This window comes from Nicotiana tabacum, chromosome 22 (genome assembly GCF_000715075.1).
Source record: "Nicotiana tabacum cultivar K326 chromosome 22, ASM71507v2, whole genome shotgun sequence".
Classification (NCBI taxonomy): domain Eukaryota; kingdom Viridiplantae; phylum Streptophyta; class Magnoliopsida; order Solanales; family Solanaceae; genus Nicotiana; species Nicotiana tabacum.
The window spans coordinates 85789158-85801939 of record NC_134101.1 but is presented as its reverse complement, the minus strand read 5'-3'; the positions used below and the strand labels follow the sequence as shown (position 1 = coordinate 85801939).

General features: G+C 35.4%; 1 protein-coding gene and 2 non-coding genes across 3 annotated transcripts; 2 read left to right on the top strand and 1 right to left on the bottom strand.

Annotated features, from left to right (window-relative positions):
- The first annotated feature begins 797 nt into the window (after positions 1 to 797).
- TRNAA-UGC (transfer RNA alanine (anticodon UGC)) lies at positions 798 to 870 on the top strand. The gene has a single exon. It is a non-coding gene; the product is annotated as a tRNA-Ala (tRNA).
- A 1937-nt stretch (positions 871 to 2807) lies between these two features.
- Positions 2808 to 2879, top strand: TRNAP-AGG (transfer RNA proline (anticodon AGG)). Its single transcript has one exon. It is a non-coding gene; the product is annotated as a tRNA-Pro (tRNA).
- Positions 2880 to 9575: 6696 nt separating this feature from the next.
- LOC107774860 (exocyst complex component EXO70E2-like) lies at positions 9576 to 12555 on the bottom strand. Its single transcript, XM_016594512.2, has one exon. The coding sequence runs from the start codon at positions 11784 to 11786 to the stop codon at positions 9783 to 9785; it is 2004 nt and encodes a 667-aa protein (XP_016449998.2). The 5' UTR covers positions 11787 to 12555; the 3' UTR covers positions 9576 to 9782.
- Between the last annotated feature and the right edge of the window lie 227 nt (positions 12556 to 12782).

Here is a 12782-nt window from a genome sequence, read left to right as displayed (position 1 = left end):
TTGGTACATGCAATTATTCCTGCCAATGTAGAATCCTTTAGCCAGCGTCGCTGGCCATCAATAAAATTATAGGATAATTGCACTTTTGATATATTAGCCATTCTTTATTCTCATTTTGATCCTTTTGATATTTGATTGAGTATATTTAATTTCCAATTAATAAAAATGTGTATTTTTAGTCTCTTTGTTTAGAATTTGTGCGTTATTATAATTAATTATAGAGGTATATCGTCCTGAAATATGAAGTAAAAATATGAATATAGCATAACACATGAGTAAATAGATGGTTTAATAATTGACAATTCGCTAAACTTGTGAAGATTTACAGTAGGTAGATTACACAATATAGATTTCAATTAATTGAAGTTTATGTATGCTTAATCATAATATTATGAGGAGCGAAATTAGAATTTGTCAATGTTTCAGCGATTAAAAGCACAAATAAATTATTCTTGGCTCGATTTTCATTAGACCTATTTCGGATGTAACAAATCACGCAAAATAACTATACTTCACCCGGTAGCAGGATCAAATAGGTTATTGTTTGGCATTTATACAACGGTTAAGTCCATCTTTAAATTTTATGCGTTTGGAGCAAAAATAAGGAGAAAAGTTTTCCCGCCAAAATTTATTTTTCTAAGTTATGTTGTGTTTGGTTGATAGTTTTTAAAATAAAAAAAAGTTTTCTTTTTTCGAAATTTGAACTTGTGTTTATTTGATAGTTTTTTTCAAAAAATAAATTTTGTCGAATATGTGAATTATATTTTATATGAATTGTGTCAATTTTTGTATAACCTGGGGATGTAGCTCAAATGGTAGAGCGCTCGCTTTGCATGCGAGAGGTACAGGGTTCGATCCCCTGCATCTCCATTTTAATTTGGAACTGTTTTCTTATATTCTCAATATTTCTTGATGAAAGTCCACTGTACTCTTTTAGTTTTCCTTCACAAAAATTCAATATATTATTTGATATGAATTGTTCCAGAATAACTTGCTTGTTCTTCGAGCCCTCCCAAACCCTTCACTAATATTTTAGTGTCAACTGTCAATATATAGTACGTGATGATGCATTCACTATGTTCAACTTGGTTATATACATACAGAAACAACTACTGTTGTTGGAAATCACCTGAAAGAAAAGAGTTTCAAGAAGATTTTTTCAAATTTTGATTACTAGTATATTTTAATCTCAAACTACTATACTTGAATCTCAAAATAGTTAAAATCTGCAGTGTGATCTCAATATCTATTCTATTTCACTCTTCTCATTCTAACTCACATGTGTGAACAATTTCGTTCCAACTCTAGATAAAGAAATAAAGTTACTGATAAATTGACAATTAATATCATTGGGGAGGGTGAGCAGGCGGGATATGGCACACCTTGAACTAACTGAGGACATGACCCTGGATAGGAGGGGGTGGAAGTTGAGAATTAGGGTAGAAGGTCAGTAGGTAGCCGTGTGTTTCTCTTTGTCTTCATTAGTTCGATAATAGTAGTATTAGTATGATACCCTTTTTATCCTTAGTTTAATATTATCGTATATTTTGTTCTGTTATTACTTGCCATCAGCACTCCCTTAGTTTGCTATCAGCACTTCTTTCATATTCTCTATTGCTATCTTGGATTTAGTTTTCTAAATATATTGTTTTGCTATTGGTATTTTTTTCATATTCTCTATTGCTATCCTCGATTTAGTTTTCTAAATATATTGTCTTGTTACCACTTGCTATCAATGCTTCTTCCATCTTCTCTAGCCAAAGGTCTATCGAAAACAGTCTCTCTGCCGTTCCATGGTAGGGGTAAGGCTGCGTACATCCAACGCTCCCTAGACTCCACTTGTGAAATTACACTAGGCTGTTGTTATTGTAGTAATAAACGCTGACCACATAATATCCCATATATTGTAGTTTCTCTTTATTTTTATGTTGGTTTATCATGATCATAATATGTATTTTTTTCTTCCTTTTTTTGGGTAAAAATACGAAATTTTCATTCATTAGATAGTACGATTACATAAAGCTAAAGTCCCATTGGGATCACTAGCAGTTACAATCATAGGGCTGTTGATACTAGAATTGCAATTAGCAAAAGGATTTTCAAGTTCGGTCAAGCTATTAAGAACATTTGTAGATACAATCCTAGAACTAGTTGAGCCGATTTTGTCTTCATAGAGAAGCTTCAAAAAGGCAGCAGGAGGGTACGTCCAAACTGTCAGTGGGCTATTGCTTGCCTGCTTGGATCCTTTAGTAGCCAAAAAGTGAGCAACCTTGTTTCCTTCCCTAAAGTTATGCCGGATTGGCGGATTCCTCAGTTTCTTCAGTAGTGACCTGCACTCAGTAATCCCCAGTTTCCTTCTTGGTTATTCAGGGACTTTAAATTATCTGTCCGAAAACTACATTGGTGGTTTGAGAACATCTCATGGGAAATTTGCTTTCTTTTATATCTTTCCTCTGAGTTATTTTCGATATTCCACCTTCATTTTAAAACGTAACCTCACAATCTAGTTAGAGGTGGAGCTAATATTTTACCTTTATGAGTTTTGGATCTTAAAACGACGATATCAAATGCTTTCAAATTTTGTTATATATACATATTTAATAAAAATACACTATTTAAACAAATGCTATTGGGTTCAACCAAATCTTTATTTGTCTTCTAGCTTCTCCCCTGAATCTAGTGATTGATAAATAATAACATGATAAATGGTGTAGTAGTTTTTCTCTAGAAAATCTATCCACCTAAATTCTAGTGCTTTCTCGTATTTGCCTTCATATTAAGATTATCGAAATCTAACAGCCAGAAAAGGGCATTTGGTCTAGTGGTATGATTCTCGCTTAGGGTGCGAGAGGTCCCGAGTTCAATTCTCGGAATGCCCCCTCAAATTTTGTATTTTTTGCCATTCCCCTACATTTTTCCAGTATGTTAAATTGGAAAAAGGAAAAGATGAATGCTTCTGGAGTTAGCATGTTTAAGTGTTTTAGAGTTCATTATGATGCATATTTTGTTGAGGATTTTAAAATGGAAAAGTCTTAAAAAGAGGGTGAATGGAAAATGAAATTTTTGAGTAAAATTTTAAGTTTCCCTCTCTTGAAACATTGTCTCATATTGGAAGAAGAAAAGGATTTTGGTGGGTATATATACAATTGCTCTTCTTGTAGCTCTTAAAGAGTTAAGAAGAAGGCAAGTCTCGCGTCGTCGTCGTCGTCGCTCGCTCGGCTTTGGCTACGGCTTCGGTCAAGTGATCGATTGATTGATTAATTTTTTGGACCAAATTTATTTGTTAATAGTAAATATTAACGTAATATTATCCGTGTTTGTAACAGATATGTTCCAATCCGTGGATTTGTTCCAGCACGCTAATGCGTCTCCCCCAATTGCCAAATGCTTGCTCCATAATAGCAAGTGATTGCTCCATTAGTTAGCAGCCTGGTGCTCCGTCCACCATGACCAAGTGCTCCACTAAATGAGTGGCAGCGGGTCTGTGTTTAGCAGCTAACTGCACTATAAATAGATGGAGCAAGCAACTTGTTAAAGACACACAGAAAGAAATCGTTCCTCTTCAGTTTACACAACTACTGATATCCTCTTCAGTAAGAACTCAACATCGACTATAAATTGCATTCCTTCCTCTCAGAATTTCCATTCGACTTCTGAGTTCTCCTCCTTTGTTGTGCATTGTTTAAAACTACAAACAAAACAACCGTAAGTGTGATTTGCTACCGAACTTTGTGTTCATTGAAATACTGGAGTTTGAAGTACCGCTACACTAGTGTGTAATTCGTTCTATCCTGGAGGAAATAATACATAACCTTGGGTACTAAGAGAAGGAGATTAAATTCCTTAAGGAAATACTGTGAATTCAGTGGGCTCGAATTAATTACTGTTTTGTTTATATTTACGTTTATACGCTAACTTTCTTTTCTCCAGAATTATAATTTACAAATACAGCAAGTAAGAAGATACCAAAAACCAACAAGCTTCAGGAATTTAATTTATTTCTGTATTTGTGTTATACTTACTGCTCTGGAGACTAAAAACTTTGCGGTTTTGTCTACTCCCGTGTTGGAGATTAAAGCCTTCGTGGCGGTTTGTTGGAGATTAAAATCTACGTGATTTTTTCTCTCCAAATTTAAATGTTTATTAAACGTTTGTTTGTGTCATTCTTTTAGAGATCATGTTCCCGAAATTAGGAAGAACTTAGTCTCTACTGGACTTCTTGTAAAGCACGGTAAGTGTATTTTTGTATCTGACAAGGTGGTTATAAGTAAGAATGAAATGTTTGTAGGAAAAGGTTACCTTACTGAGGGCCTTTGCAAGTTGAATGTAATAGTTGTCGAAACTAATAATAAAACTTCAGTTTCTTTTTACTTACTTGAGTCAAATAATTTATGGCATGTACGTTTAGGTCATGTCAATTATAAAACCTTATGGAAAATGATTAACTTGGAAGTATTGCCTAAGTTTGAATGCGGAAAATCAAAATGTCAAATATGTGTGGAATCTAAGTATGTTAAACATCCTTATAGGTCGGTTAAAACGAATTCAAATCCTTTAGATTTAATTCACACAGATATTTGCGACATGAAGTCAATACTATCTCGCGGTGAAAAGAAGTATTTCATAACTTTATTGACGACATTACTCGATATTGCCATGTTTACTTACTTAATAGTAAAGATAAAGCAATAGATGCATTCGGGCAATATAAATATGAAGTTGAAACACAACTTAACAAGAAAGTCAAAATGATAAGAAGTGATAGGGGTGGTGAATATGAATCTCTTTTTGAAGAAATATGTCTAGAATATGAAATTATTCATCAAACAACAACCCCTTACACGCCCCAATCCAATATGATTGCGGAAAGAAAGAATCGTTCATTAAAGGAGATGATGAACGTATTGTCTATAAGTTCTGGTTTGCCACCGAACTTGTGGGGGGAAGCCGTTCTTACGGCTAACCGGATACTAAATCGAGTACGCCATAACAAAACACAATCCATTCCATATGAAAAATGAAAAGGAAGAAAGCCCAACTTGAATTATTTGAAAGTGTGAGGGTATTTGGCAAAAGTGCAAGTTCCTATACCCAAAAGGGTAAAAATAGGACCGAAAACAGTTGATTGTGTTTTCATAGGATATGCGACCAATAGTAAAGCATATCGATTTCTGGTTCATAAATCAGAAAATCCTGACATTCATAATAATACGGTTATAAAATCAGATAATGCTGAGTTCTTTGAAAATATATATCCATATAAAAAGGAATGCGAGTCGATTGGTAAAGGATCTAAATGACCTCGGGAAGAAACAAAAGAAAGTACATTTAATCGGGAGGATCCAAGACGTAGTAAACGTCAAAGAACGTCTACTTTGTTTGGACCAGATTTTGTGACTTTCTTATTGGAAAATGAGCCTCAAACATTTAAAGAAGCTATGTCTTCTTCGGAATCATTGTTCTGGAAAGAGGCAGTCAATAGTGAAATAGAATCCATATTGAACAACCATACATAGGAATTGGTTGATCTTCCTCCTGGAAATAAGCCTTTGGGTTATAAATGGATTTTTAAAAGAAAAATGAAAGATGATGACACTATTGATAAATTTAAGGCAAAACTTGTTGTCAAAGGGTATAGACAACAAAAAGGTCTTGACTACTTTGATATATATTCTCCAGTGACCAGAATTACATCCATACGAATGCTAGTAGCTTTAGTTGCAGTTTATGGTCTTGAAATTCATCAAATGGACGTAGAGACAACCTTCTTAAATGGAGATTTGAGGAAGAAATCTACATGGAACAACCTGAAGAGTTTGTGGTTCCAGGTAATGAAAAGAAGGTAAGTACTTGTTAAGTCTTTCTATGGACTAAAACAAGCACCCAAACAATGACATGCAAAATTTGACCAAACAATGTTGTCAAATGGTTTTAAGATGAATGAATGTGGTAAATGTGTGTATATTAAAAATGTTCCAAATCACATAGTCATTGTTTGCCTATATGTGGATGATATGCTGATAATGAGTAATGACATTGCCAACATAAATGTGACTAAGCGTATGCTAACTAGCAAGTTTGATATGAAGGACTTGGGAGTTGCGGATTTAATTCTGGCGATTAAGATCCAAAAGAATCCTCAAGGCCGGACATTGTCACAATCTCATTATATTAAGACAGTACTTGAAAAATTCAAGCACTTAGGCTATAAAGTTGCAAAGACTCCAATTGACGTGAATCTTGCATTAGCAAAGAACAAAGGCCAAAGCATATCACAATTGGATTATGCTCGTGTGTTGGGATGCTTAATGTACATCATGAATTGTACACAACCAGATATAGCTTGTGCTATAAGTAAACTGAGTCGATACACAAGCAATCCAGGTCAATCTCATTGGATGGCAATAAAACGAGTTTTGGGATATTTAGGACAGACCCAAAACGTTGATTTGCACTACAGTAAATATCCTGCAGTGATTGAAGGATATTGTAATGCAAATTGGATCATCGGTTCAACTGATTCGAAGTCCACAAGTGGATAAGTATTCACTATTGGTGGAGGAGCGGTATCTTGGAAGTCGTCCAAACAAACTTGTATTGCTCGCTCTACAATGGAGGCTGAGTTCATAGCCTTAGATAAAGCCGGTGAAGAAGCTGAATGACTTCGGAATTTCTTGGAAAACATTCCATTTTGGCCCAAACCGTTGGCACTAATATGCATACATTGTGATAGCCAAGCAACAATTGGAAGGGCTGGGAGCGTTATGTATAACGGTAAATCTCGTCATATACGACGAAGACATAAAACCGTTAGGCAACTACTCTTTAGAGGAATTATCACAATTGACTATGTAAGGTCAAGTAATAATGTGTCGGATCCACTTACAAAAGCCCTAACTAGAGAGGTAGTTGAGAAATCATCGAGGGGAATGAGACTACGGCCGAGAACAAGTCATTGTGGCGGTAACTCTACCTAGAAGACTAGAGATCCCAAGATCTAGGTTCAAGGAGATCAAACAAAGTCATTAATGACGGTTCAACATTGTCAACAAAAATTTTGGTCCATTCTCGTGATGAGACAATGTTCAGTACCAAGGATAAAACATTAAGGCTTTTTAATGATTTCTAAATTTGATACGGAGTATATCAAATAGTGTATCTACGGGATGACACGATTAGAAATCACCTATGTAAGTGTGAAGTGTTAGCTGCTTCAAGGAGAATTTTGCAAGGCCAATTCTCTACGCACTTATGAAACCATGCGGTGTTCATGGCTGAAACGAACACAACAATGAGAACCAAAGATGGTTAAGGGCTGATTGTGTAACTTATGGTTGTCTAGGTATATACTAAAGTTCGACGGTTCAAAGATATCAAATCTACCGATTGACCGAGTATATCCGACATAAGTTCACTACGGAAAGATCAAAGGGAAACCTACTTATCCAGATGCAATTAATCCTTGTTGCAAATCACACAAGTTTTTCATGCATACTTCCGTGATATAGCCATTCCCATGTGGGGGATTGTTGAGGATTTTAAGATTGAAAAGTCTTAAAAAGAGGGTGAATGGAAAATTGAGGAAAAATGAAATTTTTGAGTAAAATTTTAAGTTTCTCTCTCTTGAAACATTGTACCATATTGGAAGAAGAAAAGTATTTTGGTGGGTATATATACAATTGCTCTTCTTGTAGCTCTTAAAGAGTTAAGAAGAAGGCAAGCCTCGCGTCGTCGTCGTCGCTCGCTCGCTTGGCTCGGCTTCGGCTACGGCTTCAACTTCGGATTCAGATTTGGATTTGGTCAAATGATCGATTGATTGATTAATTTTTTGGACCAAATTTATTTGTTAATAGTAAATATTAACGTAATATTATCCGTGTTTGTAACAGATATGTTCCAATCCGTGGATTTGTTCCAGCAGGCTAATGCGTCTCCCACCATTGCCAAATGCTTGCTCCATAATATCAAGTGATTGCTCCATTAGTTAGCAGCCTGGTGCTCCGTCCACCATGGCCAAGTGCTCCACTAAATGAGTGGCAGCGGGTCCGTGTTTAGCAGCTAACTGCACTATAAATAGATGGAGCAAGCAACTTGTTGAAGACACACATAAAAAAATCGTTCCTCTTCAGTTTACACAACTACTGATATCCTCTTCAGTAAGAACTCAACATCGGCTATAAATTGCATTCCTTCATCTCAGAATTTCCATTCGACTTCTGAGTTCTCCTCCTTTGTTGTGCATTGTTTTAAAACTACAAACAAAACAACCGTAAGTGTGATTTGCTACCGAACTTTGTGTTCGCTGAAATACTGGAGTTTGAAGTACCGCTACATTAGTGTGTAATTCGTTCTATCCTGGAAGAAATAATCCATAACCTTGGGTACTAGGAGGGGATTAAATTCCTTAAGGAGACACTGTGAATTCAGTGGGCTCGAATTAATTACTGTTTTGTTTGTATTTACGTTTATACGCTAACTTTCTTTTCTCCAGAAATATAATTTACAAATACAACAAGTAAGAAGATACCTGAAACCAACATATTTGTCACATTTTCAAAACTTTAGCAATCATATTCATGTTTTTTTGTTTCTCGCTAGTTGCTTACAACATTGGAATAGAGTCAAATCTAATATCGTTGCACTTATAAGTTTTTGTCTTTTGAAGTATATTTAAGTTCAAGAACCAAGGGGAGCAGTTTCCAATCTTGCTCTCCTTTTTGCATCAAATAATTACTAATTTGCTTTATATGTGATTGCATGGAAAAATAAAAACTCAAGTAAAAGAGTCACAAGTCTCTCTTTTCAGGAGCATGTTTTGGTTCTTTTGGAAATTAGTAGGCTTGATATGAAACTTATGTTTGTCTTATGTTTAAATTCATAGAAGAGTTGGGAGAGTGATAGGAGAGCCAAAATTAATATAAAAATGGGTAGATTTTATTGTAGAGAAATTTATTTGAGAAATATAATCCCTTTCAAAGATTTTATAATCAAAATACTCTAAATTTTAGGCAAAAGTTACTGAGTTCACGTAAACCCATAGGATAAATATTAGTATAGTAATAAACTGAAAAAATAAAAAGTTAATCGCTAGAAGAAGGTTGAACCTCCGACCTTGTGGTTAACAGCCACACGCTCTAACCAACTGAGCTATTCCACCTTGCTTGTCTAGCTGAAATAATTTAATTTACTTATCCAGAAAGGTCGCTTTCACCAATAAGAATAAAGAAAGAAAAGAAAGGAACTCATCCTTTGATATGAGAGCTGATTGCGGACGATGACTTGGTGAAAGAAATTTATGAAAAAAGATTATCAAACCAAGTTACGATCGAATTAGGCTAAGGCAGAACCGACTCCCCCTGAACCATCCCCAAAGGAGTAAGAAAGAAGAAGGAAACGGGAGTTTCTCACCCCATAGAGTATGAAGAAGCATAAAAAGGATACTGAGGTCTGGGCAAAGATACATAGTCCAAATACTAATATTGATATTAACAATTACCCAATAATTCAATAATACAACACACTATTTGCATTCTAAAAGTAATGATTTGATCCCAGTTGTAGATAAGTTGAGATAATTTACATGTCATTCAATCTGAAAAACCAAATTTTGATGTCAAAAAAGTTAATAAATACAATAGGGAAATAACTCGTTCACTTTGGGAAAATACAAAAGTGAAACAATCAACCTATTATAAAATGGACATCATTTACAATCTAAATAACAAATTGAGAATGAAAAAATCTTGATCTCATTTTGACAGAAATCCCTTGATACATTAAGCTCACTTCCTGTGAGAACCATGTAATGATCTTGGAGATCCCTCAAAGAGATCCAACAAGAAATTCTCCAAGTCATCGGCACTGTACTTAATGTATTTGTCACTAATATGGTTAGTGTGCCTTCCGATAAATGTTCTGTATGCTTGAATAACTTTGAGAGATATTGAGATTCGAAGATCTTCACGAAGTTGGCAATCAGGTATTGACCAACCTGTTTGGCTCTTGTAAGCTTCATCAAATGCAAGATAAAAGCTGTGCAGTCTCTCTTTGAGTAGAGTTTTAGAGATAGAATTTGAGCCTGGATTCTGAAGCCCCTCGTCCCTAAGTAACGAAAGGATGGAGCTCCAAGTAGCCCTCTCGTAGTTCATTGCATGTTGTTGGAATCTCCAATTGTGTTTGCGAATCCAATCATCGCCTAGTATTGTTCTTAGATCATGAGAATTCTTCACCTTTTCAGCCATGTAATGAATATTATTCATCAAGAAAAGGTGGCCTAATGATTCATCCTTGTACAACTTGGACTTATCGTCTAGGTTGCATTCCAACATTGAAGTGAAGGTTCGAAAATGTTGAGCCAGTGGAGAAATGTAGCAACTTGTGTTACTGTTGTCCTCTTCCCTATCCGGTGTCATTTCTGGTGAAATCGCCACCAAATCTTCTTGCTCGTTGTCCTTCAGAAGCTCGTTAAGGATCTTGCTATAATCTGTAAGAGTTTTCATGTAGTTCATAACGTATCTTGTGAGAGGATGTATTCCACCACCAGGAAAAGGATTCGTCGATATGCTGGATGCAACAGCATTCTCAAATTCAAGAAATGTTGTTCTTGCACAATCGGCCAAGCTTTCGAGGATGTCTTGGCACTTGGTTCTAACACATAATCCAGCATCATCAGAGTACATAGCATCAATATCTGGGATAAGATCTGAAAGCACCTCATACATGTCAAGAATCCGAATCAACTTCTCCGGTTGATGAGATCCAATAGCCACTGCTTCAGCAAATTTCAGTAGATGCAGTATTGAAGCTTTTGAAGATTCAGCAAAGCAAACCGAACTAACTGAATCAAGATCACCAAAAATCTGATCACTTAACCATTTTTCACTCGCTAGATAAACGCAAACAAAGATCTTCATACACCGTATCCACCTCCTGATTTTGGAGTTCAATGAGTTCCATTCCATCTTCATCACATTCTCAATACTCAACTTCTTAACTTCAAGAATGAATAAAAAATCATCCAATGCATCTTTTCTAACACTGATAAATGTTTGAGAACATTCTCTACCATAATTTGAATTGAACATCAAATTGGCAATGCACCTTAGGTCAGGAATCACATCCGGATGCACAAGTTCAACTACGTATTCCTCTGAGCGCCTACTCATGCTATCTCTTTGAACCACATCCTCTACTGAGTCATCTCCAAATGAAACAATAGAACCCTCATCATCTTCGCTTGAACGAAAAGACAAGTGCTCAGGCTCAAAAGGCTGCTTGTTATGAACAAGCAAATGCCTAAACTCCTCCTCAAGCCGATTCATCGCTATTTGCATAACCTCATGAGCCCTGCACAAAAGCTCATCCTCTTTACTATCTTTATCCACATTCAAACTCTCTAACCGTTCAATCAGTTTTCGAGCTTCATCCACAGACCTCAAATAATCATCTGCATATTCAGGACCACAATCCCATATAACAGATTGATCCACTTCCCAGCTCATCACCTTATTCTGCACAATGTTAAGCTGCTCCTCAAGTTCACTGAACTTCTCTACAGTGTCTTCAGTTTCACCAAATAATTTTTCATGTTTGTTTTCACTCAATTTGGTTATGGAAGACAACTGAGAGCCTAAATCAGCCAGAATTTTTCTTGCATCATGTGTTAAATTCTGTTTCTTTTCCAATGCTTTCACAATCTGCTGTGCAGCTGCAATCAGCTTTTCCTCATCCTCCATTACAGGAAGAGTAGCTTCACAGTCTCCCATATAGTTAAACCCACACAACATCTAAAGAATCAATTTTTTCTTTAACTCCAACCCCACTTTTTAGGGTGAATTGGATAGACAAACAAAAGGGCTCAAGCTAGAAATTTAAAAGGAAATTAAAGGACAATCAAAGATAGGATAAATGGGAATCAGAAGAAAGCTGAAATCTTGATACAGAAAGTAAGATATCCCAAAAACCCAAAGTTGTTAGCTAATTAAGGATTTCCTAAAAAGGTACAAAAATAGAAATATCTCCCAAGAAATATAAAGAATCAAACTTGTCTCAAGAATCAGAAGAAAGCTGAAATCTTGATGCAAAAAGCAAGATATCACTATATGAGTGAATAAGATCTATATATGCTGATAAGAAACTGACCCTTCTAGAGATATATTATCAGATTATAAGACTGGAATATAATATTTCCATGAAATAGAGTAAAACAAATGATGCTTCCTAAATATATGTGAAGGTTGTAGCAGCTTTCTGATGACTTTCTCTGAATTGGCATTGGTTTTGACAAGTGCGGCTTTGACCATTAGTCTTGTTGAAACTTTTGAGACAAACAGTCTCTTAACTTACCTGAAATAGTCTTTGCGGGTAAAACCGTTATTACTACAGGCAATATCTGTTTTTACTTTTTAGTAGGAGACAAAAAGAATCTATTTTTACTTTTTAGGACAAAAACTTAGGGGTCGTTTGGTTAGTAATCCGGTATAAAATTTGGGATTGCATCAGTATTAGCTATTACTAGTATAACTTTATACTAAAAACTTGGTATTCCCTCCGGTTCACAACAAGTGACCACTTTCCTTTCAACACGCTCATTAAGAAAATGCTAAATCATATACAAATATATCTAGTATGACTAAATTACCCTTATTAAATATTGGTCACATAGTTATAGTGAGGAGTGAGAAAACTTTTTAAGGATATGCACATAAGGGTAAAAGAGTAAAAACAAATTGAATTTTTTCTTAATTACCTAACTGGACACTTATTTTGAACCAAAATGAAAA

Bases quoted from the DNA above. Each gene is read 5' to 3' on its own strand.
- LOC107774860 (XM_016594512.2), bottom strand. From the start codon at position 11,786: ATGTTGTGTGGGTTTAACTATATGGGAGACTGTGAAGCTACTCTTCCT.